This window comes from Pyrus communis, chromosome 2 (assembly GCF_963583255.1).
Source record: "Pyrus communis chromosome 2, drPyrComm1.1, whole genome shotgun sequence".
Classification (NCBI taxonomy): Eukaryota; Viridiplantae; Streptophyta; class Magnoliopsida; order Rosales; family Rosaceae; genus Pyrus; species Pyrus communis.
Window position 1 is genome coordinate 15,120,377 of NC_084804.1, and position 17,837 is coordinate 15,138,213.

The following is a 17,837-nucleotide window of genomic DNA, read 5'->3' on the forward strand; positions in this document are numbered from 1 at the left end:
GCATTGAAGCCGTCGCTTTCTTCCAGGGCTCCGGTCTCCCCAAACAGGTCCTTCTATATATATGTATATGCTTGTGGTTTATGTATAATTGGACGTGTATTATATTTGTGTAATTAATTTACTTTCTGGTAGAAAATAAGTAGATGAAGGATTTATAGTTAGTGAGGTTGAGAGAGTTATGTTATCTGGTCATTAATTTGCTTTCTGGTGTATCCGTTCGACCTGAGGTGGTAAGCAGACTTTAGATATGTGTTATATGACCCAAGGATTGACCAAGTATTGTGTATTACATTACAATTGTAATGTAATACAATCAACCGAGAGTACCAGAATTGGAGAAACATCATGTAAATCAACCGAGTACAGAGGAGGTTAACTCACTGAACTCAAGTTCAAACAAGCAACCGAAGCTGATAATAAGGTACTAGAACTTTAATGTTTCCCCAATTTTTTCATCTTGGGCAGTAAAGTTATGCGTGCATGTTGCTTCCTGATAAGTTTAAAGTCATAACAAATATGCCAAAGACTTGGAGAAAGAAATTTTGGATGCTAGAGAGAGAATTGAATATTTCCGGGTCAAAATGCAATTTAGCCATCGAACTTGTAATGTATCGTTTGTATTTTATTTCTTTATGTATGCATCTCACTTTTTCTTCATTCGTTTTTTTTTTTCCTTTAGCTTGTAGCACGACGTATAATTTTTCTCCTTAATTTTGGAATGTTCCTAGTCCTATTGAAGCGAAGACCCCTATAGTTTTATCGTTGTTACAAAATTGATGATTGTACTATTAAATTGGGGCTGTGCTTCTTTTTTTTTTTCAGCCTTAATTTCCTGTAATTTTTTACCCTCTCTAATAAAATTTGTTTTGCTGATCTTTGTTTGGTTCAAACAAGAACACTGAGTTTGCCGGTGTTAGTCCAATCGGGCCATTCATATTTTTTGCTCATTGTAGTTCAGCCATCGAACTACCGCTTATTTTTGTAGTATCGAATATCCAAACTATTGCCCTTGGTTGTGAGATTTTTACTTTACCTTGGCCTGGTGTATTAATTAATGTCTAATGATATAAAAGCGAATTTCAAGATGCCACTGGACTTGTAAATCAAGTTTTAAAAGATAACAAATAAGATATTACACATTTGTCCATAACTTGCGCTTTGTAATGTATAAAGCCTTGCCTATTTGTCATCTTATTTCTTGGACAGACAAGTGAGCTCTCAAAGAACAAAATTTGCCGTAAAGTTTTTCCTAATTCTATTGGATAACGATGCTTAAAGATTGTCGGATTATAAGTCCGCATCATCTTCAATTTCACTGGCTTCAGACCCATGATCATCACTTTCACTTGTTTTCATACTCATCAGGTCTTTTAACATATTTCAACATGCTTTTTGAGATACATGAAAGCATATTGCAACCTTCTAGCTCAATATTTTCGAGAGCGGGAAGAAATTCAATTGATGATGTGTATAGCTGTTCAACCGATGTTCTGCTTATATTTAAGGACTTCAAATTTTCCATTGGCTCCAAGATCTCTAGGAAGTTTCGTATACCGGATGCAGATATATCAAGTTCCTCTAGACATTTCAACTTACAAATGCTCTTTGGGATACTTGACAGCCTATAGCAACCTTTTAGTTGAATTATTTTGAGACCAGGGAGAAACTCGATTGATGATGGTAGCTCTTTAACCGCTGTTCCACTTAAATTTAAGAACTTCAAATGTTCCATTGGCTCCAAGCTCTCCGGGAAGTTTTCAAGTTCAGAGCACCAAGAGAGATCGAGTTCCTCGAGGTATTTCAACTTACAAATGTCGTTCGGTAGACTCACAAGTCTCTCGCAACCAACCAATGATAATTTAGTTATATCCCGAGGAAGCTCAGAAAACTACCCTAGAGATGTGCAGTCATTTAGATTAAAACTACCTAGAGGTGGTTCGGTATAGGATCCCATACCGAAACCCTTGTCCCGATTCCCAAACCGAAATTTTCGGGAATCCCAAATTCAATACCAATCCCAAACCAAATTTTCGGAATCCCAATTTTCGAGAATCCCGAAATAATTTCAGGATTTCAGGACAAATCGGGAATCCCAAAATGCTTTTGGGCTTTTGGACTAAAATTTGACATATTATGCTTTTGGCTAAAATTTGACATATTATGTTTTTTAGCCCAAACTGCCAATTTGTTATTTCTACTAATTTTCCCACGGCCCATTGCACAAATTTGACATAGTTTCATAAATTAAGTTTTAATCTACCCATTGCACATTTGTGCACAAAGTTTTAATAATAACAAAATTTCAATCTGCCCACTACACATGCATCATGCATGCAATAAAAATAAATTAGGTACCAAATCCAAAAGCAAAAATAATAGTTACAAGCCAAGGTTTTAAAATAAATAAAGTAACAAACTCAAAAGAAAAAATAATAGTTATAAGCCAAGCTGGGTGGTGATTCTGGTGAAGGAAGGCTGGTGGCACAGTGGCTGCGCTTCAAGCTCTTGATGGAACGGAAGTGAAAATTGAAATGGGGGATCTAACCTAAAAACAAATGAACGGCATAGATAAAATCTAAAACAATGAACGGTTGAAATAATTCTCTTATAATTAAAAAATAATATATATATATATATAATATTTATCTCAATTGGGAATGGAAACCCCTAAAAAATGGAGATGCAATACCGAATCCCGTACCGAAAATTTCGGTTTGGTTTGGGATTTTTACGATATGGGATTGGGATTTGTGGGATTGTTTTCTAGCCCTAGAACTACCAGAGGCTTTCAGCTTACAACTGTTGTTTGGAAGTTTCTCACGGTCTCTGGAATCACTTACATTCAAGTAAGAAATATTTTCGTTAGACCGAACTGATTTAGGCAACTTCTTTATACCAGTGCCTTGTAATTCTAAGTATTGAATACTTCCTGGCATCTCTGAAAGATACTTGAGACTCCTGCAGTATCCCAGATCAAGACGAGTAAGCTTGTCAAGATGTTGAAAATACGAAGGAATTTCAACCAAACTGTTACAGCCCCAGAGATTTATCTGCACAATTTTTAGACTTCTAGAGAGATTTGGAACTTCAGTTAGATACTCAGACCACGACAGATCGATAACTTGTAAGTTGACAAGTATCTGCAACAAATGAAATAGAAATATAAAGAATTAATATAATTTCTACACTTGATTTTATACAAGAATTAAAATAGGCATATAATATAATATACCTGCTCTTCTTTCCAAAGCTCCTTAACTTTGCCACATGGCATACGAAGCTCAACTAGATTTTCTGGAGAAAATTTTGATGGCAAAGATTCATGTGGATATTTCCACCATTCAAGATAACGAAGAGAATCGGGAAGGTCTAGAGAAGCGTTGAATGTGGAGCCACAACTGACAATTAGCAATATTAGGTTAGACATCACTTTGAAGTCTACACATTTCAATGGTCGCTTTGCAATGTTAAACCCATTAAGGACTATGGCTTCAACATTTGGAGTTTCCTGACAATAAGAAGAAAGTTTGAATGTGAACATAAACATTTGGAAAAAGAGTATTTCCGATGGTAACGATGTAGAAGTGTCATAGTCTATTAAATATCCAAGATATTTGGTTCATATTCCAAAGACTTCCTAACACAATAAAAATTCAATCAACTTCATCTTTTAACAATCTGACTTCTTTCTTGTAAATCAGTTTTACTTTGCTCTGTTATCATCTAAAGTTTGTAATTTTTTTTCCTAAAGGAAAGATAAGAAAAAAATTGAATGCATTTGGCTCTTACCGTGTTACTCTTCGGTGGTGCACAATAGACATCCTCATCATTGAACAACCTATTCCGTTTACAAGGATCTTTACTACATTGTTCCTGAACAATTGTCCTTCCCATTTCTTGTAGCAAATCGTGCATCTCTATAGTTTCCCTTCCCCATTTTGAATCAATTGATATGAGAGACATATCAATGAGAATTCTAATTCCCACTATCTCAAAAAATCCACGAACATTTAACATTCGTTTTACCCTACCCATAGACCACCCTTTAAAAAAACATGCTATATCCAGAAATATCTCCTTCTCATTTATTGCCAATCTATCATAACTTATTCTCAACACTTTCTGGATATCGTCACTCGAATATCGTTTCAGTTTGTTGAATTCATCTTCCCAGTCTTCTTTGCTCTTGCAATTGAAGAACAATGACCCCAGAACTGTAAGAGCTAAAGGAACGCCTCTGGCATAATGCACAACCTTTTCTGCCGACTCCTTATAATCTGTTCTACGAGTACTGTTATTCTTGAAAGCACGCAAACAGAAGAGCTCAAGAGCATCATCCGATTCTAATCCCTTAACCTCGTAGATTTTATCGTCTTCAACAGTTTGCCTAAGTGTGCCCTTATCTCTAGTTGTGATAATGATTCTACTTCCAGGGCCATACCGAAGACGATCGCCAGCTAAACGTTCCATTTGCATTGAACTACTCACATCATCAAGAACAATGAGGACCTTTGTGCGGCTGAGCCTTTCTCGAACCGAAGTTGATCCTACGGGCAGAACTTCTTCCCTTAATATCTCCTTAAGAAGTGTTTTTTCCAAGTGATCTGGTCCACCTGCTTGTTCTGAGTTCTCCGCAACGTTCTTAAGAAAACAAGAAGCTTCGAATGTAGAAGAGTGTTTGCGAAATACAGCCTCGGCAAGGGTGGTCTTGCCAATACCACCCATGCCCCAAATACCGACAGTGATGCAAGCGTGCTGTGAATCAATGCCCAGCAGCAATTCGATCTGCTCGATGCGGCTTTCAATTCCAACAAACCCATTTAAATCGCAGGATGATTCGCGACACAGTTGTATCCAAATATGATCGACAACCTTTTGAATTAGATCTGCCTCAGTCCTGGCATGTAGATATATATATATATGATTAGGTAGAAAAGCAATAGTTAGTCTTAAATACGGTTAGCACAAATCAAATTGTCACAAGTTTAAAGAAAATTTATAATTTTATACAAGTTAAAAGGATGAGTTAGTTACCCGGATTTGTTTGAATAATCAAACCCACATAGATTGGCCGCAGTCGTCAAAGCATCCCTCCACTTGTGCACCTTGTGGATACTGTTCTCGAAACGTTTTTCAAGTTGAGCAAATGCATCTGCATAACTCCCGTGTTGTTTTCGTACATGAGATGGGTTGATGTCGTAGAATACGGGTATAACCATCTGGCCATATCTTTCCTTGCATTTGAGTATATGCACAACTTCATCCAAACACCATGCGGAAGAAGCATAGTTTTGTGAGAAAATAATCACAGAAATCGTGGATTTCTCGACTGCTGCTCGAAGGGCTGGTCCGATTTCTTCTCCTCTCTGAAGTCTGTTATCGATGTATGTTTCAATTTTCTTCTGAAGTAGGGCAGCATGAAGATGGCTGGTAAAACCAAGGCGGGTGTCCTCACCTCTGAAACTGATAAACACATCATACTTTTCTCGACGTGGGGGGATACCAGCATCCTCGTCATCAGCAACAGCAGCACAATCAGCTACAGCAGAATCAACAGCAGAAGAGGAAGAAGAAGAAAATGTCAAAGACCTGCAGCACATGTAGAACAGAGTCCCGATGGCGATGACGATGATGTTGAAAACTTGAATGAACGCAACCAACTCCATCTCTCAATTTCTTGGATCAGAGAGCAGAAAGAGAATCTGAACTAGAGTCGCAGCTGAGACTAGATTAGAGTATACTACAGAAAAATTGAAATTGTAGTCTGTGCACAAACTTACAAAGGCTCCATGGAGGACAAAAATTGAAAATTAAATATGCTTAATTAAAAGAAAAGCATTTTCTGTAAAACATCTTTCAATAAAATGTACGCATGTTCCAAGAAAGTCATCAGAGATTAAACAAGCGCGTTTCTTTTATTATCCCATATCTGCTCACCTCACCTTCCCTTCGAGTTCAAATCTTTTGCATTACGTGGCCTCTCTCATATTTTGACGCCTGTTTACCACTACCTTCCCTTTAAACTCCGTTAACCCACCTAAAAACACTAAAAATAAAATATAAAAATATAAAAATAAATTAGGATTCCATCTCTTATTTTTTCAACTTCATTAATTAAAATCTTATTTCTTTTTAATTTTTAATCAAGATCTCTTGATTTTAATAAACATCATTAATTATCTCAATAATAAAATATTTTACATATCAAGATAACTAAATTTTATTTCTAAATTATTCATTTATTAATGTTACAAATGATACATTTGATATATTTATATTTATGGTTAAATTTTGTATCATATATTTTTATTTTTAGTTTGTACTCATTTTAATTTGCAACCCTTTTTTTAAATTGTGTCAATTTTCTATTCAGTTTTAGTTTGTACTTATATATTAATTTCTTTTTATGTTCATATTTTTCAAATTTTATTTGTACTCATATTTTTTGACCTTTTATTTGTATCCATAATTTATTAATAATGTACCCATTTGTCTTTTAAAATGTACCACTTTATTATATGTAAATTGTACCTATTTTTTTTGTAAGTACCATGACACATCCCGACGGAATAATGATGACCGACATTCGAAGGTGACGTAACCATTTAATGAGTGAACGGTGCTATGTAAACTAGCCATGGCCCTGGGGCTAGTACATACACCTTTGTAGCATGCTTGAGCAGTAAAATACATATGATTTTTCCATGACAATTCCTATATCTCAATCATATAATATCACATTTAATCGAATTAAATCATGGTATAATAGGCATAATATTAATTCTTAAAAGCATATGTGAAACCTATAAAACTTTATATATAATATATAAAAACAAATACCCACTCACAAATATGTAATCGGATCGTAGCCTCCTTGCCTTGCCTTGTTTAACCTTGTACGTCATCAGAATAATTAATTCCTATAAAAAGAATTAACTTTAATAACTAATTAATTAACGGATATACAAAATACTAGGAAAAACCCCTTATATTTTGCTCAAACTGGGAGTTTAAATGTACGAAAACATTTTACACGACGTCACAGATCCGTACGTGTCAACCACTCGCCACCAAGATCACGCGCCTACGTCAACGGAATATTCCGTCAAATTTAACGGAATATTTTGTTAATAGCAACGACATCAATTACCTTAACCGCGTCAGAATATTCCGTTAACTTAACGGAATATTCAGTCTTCTTCTCCAGTTAACCTCCAGCACCGTCACCGCCCTCCTTTGCTGTCTCTGGAAAACTGAAAAATTTTCAAAAATTCATATCTTGCTTATTTCTCAACCATTTTCGACGTACCTTATATGGAATTGAAGCTTATGAAGAGTAGAACAAGTTTATACCTTTTAAAATTGCAAAAAGTGGATGAAAATTGATTGAAAATGGCTTGGAAGCTCACGGCACAAACTTTAATTTATCGAACTCGTGCTTTTTCACATTAGCTTGTCTTCAAACTTGTACTAGGGACCTTGGGGAGTTGTGTGGTGACTTCTAAACCTTCTAAAACCCTGTAACTCGCTCGGAAATTCGTCGGGAAAATTTCGAACCGAGTCGGAGCTTCCGAGTTCAACGTCCAAAACTCACTTGTTCTTGATTCCGTTTATATGGTTGAGTTCGTAAGGATGAAAGGAGTACAATGGTGGTAATTTGAACGTCGATCGGTTCGTCGACTTTGGTGATTTGTCTTAGGTTGCAGAGGAGAAGTGAGAGCATCGGTTGAAGGGAGAAGATGAGATAGAGTGTGTGTGAAGGAGAGAGATGTGGAAAATAATTGAGATAGATCAAGACAGAAAATAATTGAGAAGAAAAAGGAAAGAGAGGCCACGGGAAAAGAAAAGCAGAAAACGTGTGGGTCCCCTCTGAGATCGAGACAGAAAATAATTGAGAGAGAGATCGAGAGAGAAAATAAATTAATAATTGAGAAGAAAAAGGAAAGAGAAAGGAAAGAAAGAGGTCACGCGGAAAAGAAAAGGAGAAAACGTGTGGGTCCTCTCTGAATTTTAAATAAAGATCACTAAAGACACGTAAAAATATTCGAAAAACGTTCTATAAAAATATAAAATACAATAAAATAAGGATGGGTGGTCATATACCTTCTCTTTTTGTGTAAAATGTACCCGTTATTTTTTTATTTAAAATGTACCCAATATATAATGTATCATCTTTTTTCCTGTAAAATGTACTAACTTTTTATATGTAAAATGTATCGTATAAAATTACCAATTTTTTGTATGTAAAATATTATTAATATAAATAACAACAAATCATAGGTTTTATTTAAGTATAATTTTTTTAATATTTTATTTAAAATCTTATTAATATAAATAACTATAAATATTAATTTTTAATTTAAAAATTATAATAAACTACGTAGAAATATATTATTGCATTAATTTCAAGGATTTCAAAAAAAAAACAAAACAACAAAGTTTTAATCAAAGAACGTTGATAAATAGGGATCGGATTTAAAATCATCCAAAATAAAAATAAATCTGGAACTTGAAACCAGATCACCACCATCGCACCGCAACCATCCCTCTCCTCTTTCTTTCTTTCTCACCCTTCCAATTTGAACTTTGCAATTTGAACTCCTGTGTTTTAGGTGAAACCCACTTCACATTGAATATCCTTAATCCCTAACGACTTTGCTAACGAGACACCGAAACACCGTATCCCCCTCATCACCGGCACCACCAACCGCGACAATGGGTTGACAAAGGTCCCAGTCAAAGATCCAAGGGAAAAGGCCTCTCTCACGAGTACATGCGCGACACGTGATTTAGAAGCTTCAGTGATTCAGCCATGGCACTTTGTGAAATTGGGGAAGGAATTGAAGGGATTTAAGAGAAGGAAGCAAAAAATACATGGACATAGAAGAGAGGGGGAAAGATAATTGACAGAGAGAGGGATCGAAAGTTCTTCATGTTTCTTTTTTTATAAGTCTTTAATAGGTGATTTAACAGTGTTTACAATGGAGTTAATGATGGACAAAACAGGTGCATCTTTTCATCTTTTCTACTAATCTGATATGTGCTCTCAACCTTTGAATCCCCGGAGTAATGTTCAAACGGTGCCAAACCCTAGCAGCTTGTGAACTATTTGACCTTGATCCTACCTTTCGTTAAACTATTACAAAACGAATTGTCATTAGTGAGTGTCAAATGTCGTCGAAAGAGACATTTTGATGGGTGTCGGAAATTGTCCCATTGAAAATACTTTTTTTTTTTTCTTTAGAATAGACATCGAAAATACTTTATTATCGACACACAAAACTTGTCGTCAAAAATGGATTTTCAAAATAGCAAAATTATTTTATTTTTGACATGAAAATGTGGTCGCAAATACTTATATAGTAGTCATAATTACTTTCCAAAAGACAACATATGTTTTTTGCGATGATGTCCCGACCAAACAATTGTGTCAAAAAAAAAAATTTCAAACAAAATAATCTATATTTGCTAGAGTGCACAATCGTCGCAATTACAATTTTCGACCCTAAAATACTACTCCAATATGTCGCAAATATTATTTTCTATACAATAGGGTTATCATTAAGACAGCTTATCGAAAAAGAAAAAAATAATAATAAAAAAGGGCATTTCCAATGGGAATTGTGGTAAAAAATGAATGATTTCTAGTAAAAATTCCACTGAGCATTGTTCAAATAATATTTTGTATTATCATTAATAAAACAAATATATATAAGATCAATGTGGTAAGGCCAATACATTCATTACAAACCTAAGATGTGTGTTTGAACATACTAACATTAGTCCTCAAACTCTGAAATGCAAACTTGAATTGTTTCGAAGACGTGTTGATAAAAACATCTTCTTTTGTACATACAACGCATGTAGCTTCTTCATCACTCCTCATATATCTCACTAAGCCAAAACCACATAACCACAAGTTTAATTAATTATTATACAAATATCAGAAGAAATCAAAGCATACATATGTGTGTATGGGTGAAAACAAATATCATCAAATTAAAGATGATAGGGTGCAACCAGGCCTGTCCTTGTCTATGGAATGCTTCAGTTTTGGATCACAATTCTAGCACAATGAGATACGCTTGTTGTAAACAAAGGAATTGGATCATCTCCGAGGCAAAGTCTCGGGATCCTCTTGATCCAATAATATGGGCCATTAGATTTTAATCCAACAACTACAAATAGGAGATCCCTCTAAAGTTATAATACTTGTAGTCGTTGGATCAAAATCCAACGACCTGTGTTATTGGATCAAGAGGATTCCGAGGTTTTGCCGCGAAGAGAATCCAATTCCATAAACAAAAGCAGAGGCATGTTAAAATTTTTTGCATATTATTGTACTAGTAAGGGAGGAGGATTATTTCTCCTCCTAATCTCTTTTTCTTTTCCTCCTCTCTATTTGAATAGTTATGATTAAGTTACGTTAATATCTTATATTAATTTTTTATAAAAATAATAAGATAAAAAATAAAATACAATAGAAAAAGAGAGAAAATAATAAAAATATGGAAAAAGAAAATCCTACTTCACTGGTGAAACCTGAAAACCAGTGAAGAGAAGCGGCATCGTCCCATGTGCCCCCATGTGCATATTACTGTCAAATTTTTTTCTACTGTTTGTCATCATTGTGTATTCTCCGCTATGTGTAGTGGACAATGACAGCTCCTTTTTTGGAAAATGACAGCTCCTTTCCCTATGTCTGGGCTCTCTCAGCTATCAAAGAGAGAGAGAGAGAGGGAGAGAGAGAGGACTTCTCGTTCACGTGATTTTTCATATGCTCGACATAAGAGATGATGCATCAAGTATCAATATATAAATGGTAAAATATATATGTTAAATAATTAATAATTAAGAAATAAAATTTTTCATCATTTATATAAAAACATATAATATATCATGTGTATTCCCGTGATGATAAAAGTTTCCCCTCATTCACGAGGGGCTTGGTTGGGCACCAGAAAAAGAAAAGTGACCAACCGCTACTCTCCCAAGTACCTTTTTTTTTATTTTTTATTATCTCATACCGCTTTCCTCACGCTTTCACCATGCGTTTCTTCATTACCTCATGCCGCTCCCCTCGCGCTTTCACTGCGCTCCAAGCCTCCCACGGTCATAAAAGGGACACATGGGATGGGACCTCCCTCTGCGCCCTTAGACACGGCCAAATAGAAGAATTAGAGTTCTAGATTTTGGAGACGATTTTTCTGTAAGCTGGGAGGGATTGAGATAACTGTGCAATCAATGAGAGTGGGTGGGATGGGAGAGATCTTCTGTGTGATCGGCGCACGAGGTAATACATCATGTGTTATTATATAAATGGCAAGATATGTATGTTAAAAAATTAATAACTTAAAGAATAAAATTTTCTATCACTTATATAAAAACAGATGATGTATTATTTATATTTTGATCATAATGAAAAATATGAAAAGAGAGAAGTTTCAAACTTTAGTATTAAAATTTGAAAATGTGGAGGATGGTGGGGTCGGGTACCAACACTAGTGTTTAAGAGAGAGAGAGAAGTGACCAAACCTACTTCCTAGCGCGTTTCTCTTTTCTTTTCTTTTTGGTCCAAACTCATTTCTCTTATTATCCCCATACATGCTCACCTCACCTTTCTTTCAAGTTCAAATCTTCTGCATTCAAAACTGTCCGTGGCCTCTCTTATATTTTGACGCCTGTTTACCACTAACTTCTCTTTAAACTCTGTTAACTCGCCTAACAACACTAAAACTAAAATATAAAAATAAAAGAAGAAATTAGATTCTCATTCTTTTTTTTTAGATTCTATTAATTAAAATCTTCATTTTTTTAAATTTTGAATAAAGTCCTTTGGTTTTAATAAACATTATTAATTATTTAAATAATAAAATATTTTACATATTAAGATAATTAATTTTTATTTCTAAATTATTCATTTAGTATTAGAAACGTTACATTTGATATATTTATATTTATGGCTAAATTTTGTATCATATATTTTTATTTTTAGTTTTACCTATTTTAATTTGCAACTTTTTTAAAAAAAAATTGTGCCAATTTTCTATTCAATTTTAGTTTCTACCCATGACACACCCCGATCCGGAATGTCCACTAAGACTCTGAATAGAGTTGTGCTGACCGACACCTGGGAGGTGACAAAACCATAAAGTGTGATGATGTGGAAAAATGTGAATAAATTTAAATCTAAGAGTGCCTAAATACCAGAGTGCGCTGGTAAGCAGGTATGAACCCACTTCACACGTGACGTAAGAGCATAAGTAAGTACAGTGGAGTGGATAAGAATTATACCCTCAAAAGTAAGCACTTATCCTAAGATTTGCCAAGAATCCTCGTCGATATGAACTTTCAGCAATTAAAACCTGGAGGGGCGCAAAACAGAAAGTGTGAGTGGGCAAAAACAAAGATTTTTAAAAACCATTTCAATTATCAAAGGTAGTAACCCCTCGCCATAAAACCTGTATAATTTCCCAAAAAATAGAATATATACATATATCGAAACCATACTCGAATTAGCAAAATCCACATATATGCCATGTCAAATACCTCAGCATAAAATATGTAACCCAGGTGATATCAATCAATGCAAATGATATGTCAGCCGGAGTCACCTAACGTGACTTGTACGACTGAATCTAGAGCTCATCCATCTAGCCGGAGTCACCTAACGTGACCTGTACGGCTCAAATCCACATCTTAACAAATATACTAGCACACGAGTCCGAACCACCTAAAGTGATATGTATGACAAGACTAGGTGTAAATAAATAAGCTCAAGTGCTACGCTTACGTGAAGACTGTGAATATAATCGCGGGTCACCTACGAGTCGGAACCACCTATAGTGGCTTGTACGACAGGACTGTGCACCTAACTTGGATCCAAGGTAAGCGTATGGTGCGGGAGGTGAACATCATGTGAGGGACTGTGCCCTAACCACGTACGGGAGCACTAACACCGGGGTGCAGGTTTATGAGCTCTCAACACATCTCACATAATCATCAATTCACATAAAAAATCTACAACTCACCTGGTACTTACCTGAGCGTCCACCGCGTCAAATCACAATATGCACACTATACTAACTCATAATCTAAGTATAAATCATGATTCATGGCATTTCAAAACATAATTCCATTTAAACGCATTTTCTGGGAAAAATACCAAGCATACATATATATACTGAAAACAAAAGCCCATTCACCTGGAGTTCACGCTACAACTCCCTAGCACAACCATAGAGGCGTCACGAACGATTGGCGCCTAGAACAATTCTCAAATCACAACTCAGAATTCTTATCAATAAAATATGTAACTTACATAACACACAACAAAACACTTGTGAAGACAACTAAGATAGAAATGGGATGCTGTTAACTTTTCCATGAAATTGTCACATCCCAGCCCGGGCCCCCACCACATCCCAAGCTTGACTTCACCGTAGCACGATATTGTCCGCTTTGGGCCCCAACCACGCCCTCACGGTTTTGTTTCTGGGAACTCATACGAGAACTTCCCAGTGGGTCACCCATCACGGGATTGCTCTCGCGCGAACTCGCTTAACTTCGGAATTTCGATGGAACCCAAAGCCAATGAGCTCCTAAAATGCCTCGTGCTAGGTAGAGATGCAAATATACATATAAGGCTTAAATGATCCACTCCCCTGGGCGATGTGGAATGTTACAATCTATTTGGTATCAGAGCCTAACCTTGGTCGTGGTGTGCCGACGAGGACGTTGGGCCCCTAAGGAGGGTGAATTGTAAGATCCCACATCGCACAGGGGAGTGATCTTTATATGTATATTCTCATCCCTACCTAGCACGAGGCCTTTTGGGAGCTCACTGGCTTCGGGTTCCATCGAAACTCCGAAGTTAAGCAAGTATCGTGCGAGAGCACTCCCATGATGGGTGACCCACTACAGTGGAGTCGGACCCGGGATGTGACAACCCATATATTAATTTCTTTATGTGTCTATATTTTTCACACTTTTATTTGTACTCATATTTTTTTTATCTTTTATTTGTACCCATAATTTATTAATAATGTACCCATTTGTTTTAAAAAATGTACCACTTTATTATATGTAAAATTTACCCTTTTTTTTTTTGTAAGTACCATCTCTTTCGTGTAAAATGTGCCCATTATATAAAACGTATCACCTTTTTTTTGTAGAAAATATGCCAACTTTTTTTTATGTAAAATGTATCGTATAAAATTATCAATTTTTTGTATGTAAAATGTTATTAATATAAGTAATGACAAATCATGAGTTTCATTTAAGTATAATTTTTTTAATATTTTCAACAAATTATATATTTATTTAAAATCTCATTAATATAAATAACTACAAATATCAAATTTAATTTAAAAATTATAATAATCTACGTAGAAATGAATTATTGCTTTAATTTCAGGAACTTCAATTAGAAATCAAAATCCAAACAAGGTTTCAATCAAAGAAGGTGATAAATAAGTACAACATCCAAAGTCACCCAAAATAAAAACAAATATGGAACGTGAAGAACCAGATCACCACCATCGCACCATAACCATCCCTCTCATCCTCATCTCTCTCACCCTTCCAATTTGAACTCTGGGTTGTGAACTCCTGTGTTTTGGGCGAAACCCACTTCACATTGAATATCCTTAATCCCAACGACTTCGCTAACGAGACATTGGAGCACCGTATCCCCCTCATCACCGGCATCACCAGCTGCGACAATGGGTTGACAAAGGTCCCAGTCAAAGATACAGGGGAAAGGCCTCTCTCACGAGTACATGTGTGGTACGTGATTTAGAAGCTTTAGTGATTCAACCATGGCACTTTGTGAAATTGGGGAAAAAAATGAAGGGATTTAAGAGAACAACGCGGAAAAGATACGAACACAGAGAAGAGAGAAGGAAAGTTAATTGACAGAGAGAGGGATTTAACAGTGTTTACAATGGAGTTAATGATGAACAGGTGTCCAAAATATGAGAGAGGCTACAGAAAGACAACATGGAGTTTTAGGTGCAGAAGATTTAAACCTTACATTTTCACCATGCATTTGTTTCCCCACGCTCCAAGCCTCCCACAAGGAATCAAACCACGTCCATAAGCTGCATATTCATTTTTTCAAAAACTACCAAACTGATAAGGTAGCAGAACATTATAATGTCCATTACTGGGGAATACGTCTCTTCGTAATCAATCCCAGGGCGTTGAGAGAAGCCTTACGCTACGAGGCGTGCTTAGTATCCCACTATTTCATTCTTCTCATTATGCTTTCTCACGAAAACTCATTTGTAGCCAACGGGCTTCACATATGCAGGAGTAGGAGCTACAGGCCCAAACACCTTACGTTTTGCAAGCAAATCGAGTTCAACCTAGATTGCTTGTTTCCAGTTTGACCAATCGGTTCTACGTCGGCATTCATCGATGGAATGTGGTTCAATGTCATCGCAAAGCATGATGTCAATAGCTACTGAGTACACAAATGCATCGTCGACAATCATCTCATTCCTATTCCAAACCTCACCTAATACTGTGTAGTGGACCAAAATCTCATGATTCTCAGGAGGCCGGCATGTTTCGTCTGAAGTATCACCGTAATCTAGAATAACCTCATGCGTTGGAATAGATGAGTAAGCGATGATCGGATTCAAACTAAGGTCATTAGTTGGAGCCATTTTCCTCTTTAGGGGTTGTGAATCCTTTGAACCATGATTGGCTAACTGCCAATGTACCTTACTACGTTGAGGGTGCAGCCTCTCCACCTTTGGGGATCGTCTGGCCTTCCCCGGCGGGTTGTTAACATAAGCGAGGTACATCTATCCTTATAGTTGCGTTTGCAGCAAGTATATGTGATCTTTTCATCTTTACTAGATCATTAAAAGCATCTAGAATGCTTTGTGCAATGCTCTGAAGATCTATAATTCGTTGCACCTTAGTTTCAGACTGGGCAGTGCGGGGATCTAAATGAGACGTAGTGGGAGCATACCACGACAATTCGTGGCATTTTACGGGAACGTTAGCATGCTTATCTCCCCTTAATGACTAGAAGAATGTCTTATCAAAGTGACAAGCCATAAAACATACAGTAAAAAGATCTCCTCTCAGGGGTTCTAAGTAGCGAACAATTGTTGGCGAATCATAACTGACATAGATTTCCATTTTTCTATGAGGACCCAATTTGGTACGTAATGGCGGTGCTATTGTCACATAAATGGTGCACCCAAACACCCATAAATGCGAGGCGTTAGGCTGGTATCCAGTGACCAACTATAACAGTGAATGTGGTTGAGTAGCGGTGGGCCTCAAGTGGACCAATATGGCTGCGTGCAATATTGCATAGCCCCAGGTAAATACCCGTAGTTTGGTTCTCATAACCAAAGTCTAAGCTATCAATTAAAAGCACTTTAAGAAAGCTTCTGCCAAGCCGTTTTGGGTGTGAACATGGGGTATAGGTTGTTCCACATTAATCCCTACTGACGTGTAATAATCGTCAAAAGTCTGTGACGTAAACACTCCAGCATTATCCAATCGAATCGACTTAATTGGATAATTAAGGTGGTGAGCCATTAGCTTAATAATTTGAGCTAAGAGTTTAGCAAACGCAACCTTGCGTGTGGACAACACGCAAGCATGTGACCATCATGTCGATGCATCAACCAACACCATAAAATATCTAAATGATCCGCCGGTTGGTTGGATAGGTCCCCAAATATCCCCTTGAGTCCTCTGAAGAAATTTAGGGGGGTTGTGAATGATCCTTGTATAAGAAGGTTGAGTATTCAACTTCTCTATAGAACACGATTTGCATGGTGGGAATCCAACATAGGAAGATAATCGATGCCCATGTGATGATTTGAGGATACAGCGCATCAGGTCACGTCCAGGATGTCCCAAATGATCATGCCAAAGCAACAAAGTGTCCTGGAACTCAGGCATATGGCCGGCCACATTGTGGGGTTTTATACTGTGAATGGTTGTGATTCACAACCCACTTGGTAGATGTTCCAACTTCTCATGAATTCGCTTCTGGCCACATTCATACGAAGTGATACAAAGAAATTCAGAACCATTATCTTCAGTGGTTTCAATATGATATTGATTATCTCGAATATTTCTAAAACTTAGCAACGTTCTTCCAGAACATGGAGAATAGAGTGCCTCCTTAATGGTTAAGATAGTACCATTAGACAACATGATACGAGCCTTTATCGTATCCTTCAATTAGGTTGGATAAGCCTGAGAGAGTTGTCAAATGAGCTTTCTTGGGTATTAAGTTAGTCAAATAATGTCGTTCACGCAATATGGTGTGTGTGGTTGCACTATCTGCTAGACAACTAACTTCCCCACTAGACATACCTAGAAATAAATTGATTGAATTGGTCACATGCATAAATATAAGTCCATTCATTCAATTAAGCACTTTGAGAAAATAATATCCATTTCATAACAATCCATAATTTAAAACAAACCAAAACCAAACAAATTATTCCAAATACTTAGAAAAATAATATCTATTTGGAAAAATCAAGCCAACCAAATAGATCGGGCCATCCTATCCTATCCAAGCAAATCACCAAGTATAAGAATACTCCTCACCTACCATAACAACTATCACTGTTATTAACCACCATTTTCCAATTCAAATGACAACTAAAATAATTTGTTAGAAAAGCTACAAATACAAGTTTGAGATGCTGTAAATGTCAAGTAAAAAACATAATAACAACGCGTAGCACAGAGAGTTAGGGGTGCTTGTTGTAGGTTTTCCGACAGACCAAAAGTGTGGCTAATCGCTCATAGGCTTCATTTCCGACGACAAGAGGTGTGGCCGCACCTCTGCG

At 36.4% G+C, this 17,837-nt stretch overlaps 2 protein-coding genes and 1 pseudogene across 4 annotated transcripts in view; 1 reads left to right on the forward strand and 2 right to left on the reverse strand.

The window, feature by feature from the left end:
• LOC137726251 (uncharacterized) overlaps positions 1–17,837 on the forward strand; it is a 97,680-nt gene that overhangs the window by 78,608 nt on the left and 1,235 nt on the right. The gene's annotated exons all lie outside the window — the stretch shown is intronic.
• Positions 59–1,954, reverse strand: LOC137726820 (disease resistance protein RUN1-like; annotated as a pseudogene).
• On the reverse strand, positions 2,226–7,739 carry LOC137726248 (TMV resistance protein N-like). 3 transcript variants are annotated; one of them, XM_068465142.1, is made up of 7 exons: positions 7,354–7,739; positions 7,151–7,253; positions 6,849–6,920; positions 5,035–5,702; positions 3,790–4,897; positions 3,233–3,508; positions 2,226–3,140 (listed from the first exon to the last, which is right to left on the reverse strand). In XM_068465142.1, the coding sequence occupies exons 4-7, from the start codon at positions 5,664–5,666 to the stop codon at positions 2,643–2,645; spliced, it is 2,514 nt and encodes an 837-aa protein (XP_068321243.1). In that variant the 5' UTR covers positions 5,667–5,702; positions 6,849–6,920; positions 7,151–7,253; positions 7,354–7,739; the 3' UTR covers positions 2,226–2,642. The 3 variants fall into 3 exon arrangements, with proteins under 3 accessions (XP_068321243.1, XP_068321245.1, XP_068321244.1); XM_068465144.1 differs by having other exon boundaries at positions 5,035–5,707; XM_068465143.1 differs by having other exon boundaries at positions 6,849–7,253.

Coding starts and splice junctions, on each gene's coding strand:
- LOC137726248 (XM_068465142.1), bottom strand. CDS start 5,666: ATGGAGTTGGTTGCGTTCATTCAAGTTTTCAACATCATCGTCATCGCC. Junction 4,898..5,034: donor GATTATTCAAACAAATCCGG/GTAACTAACTCA, acceptor TCTACATGCCAG/GACTGAGGCAGATCTAATTC. Junction 3,509..3,789: donor CACCACCGAAGAGTAACACG/GTAAGAGCCAAA, acceptor TCTTATTGTCAG/GAAACTCCAAATGTTGAAGC.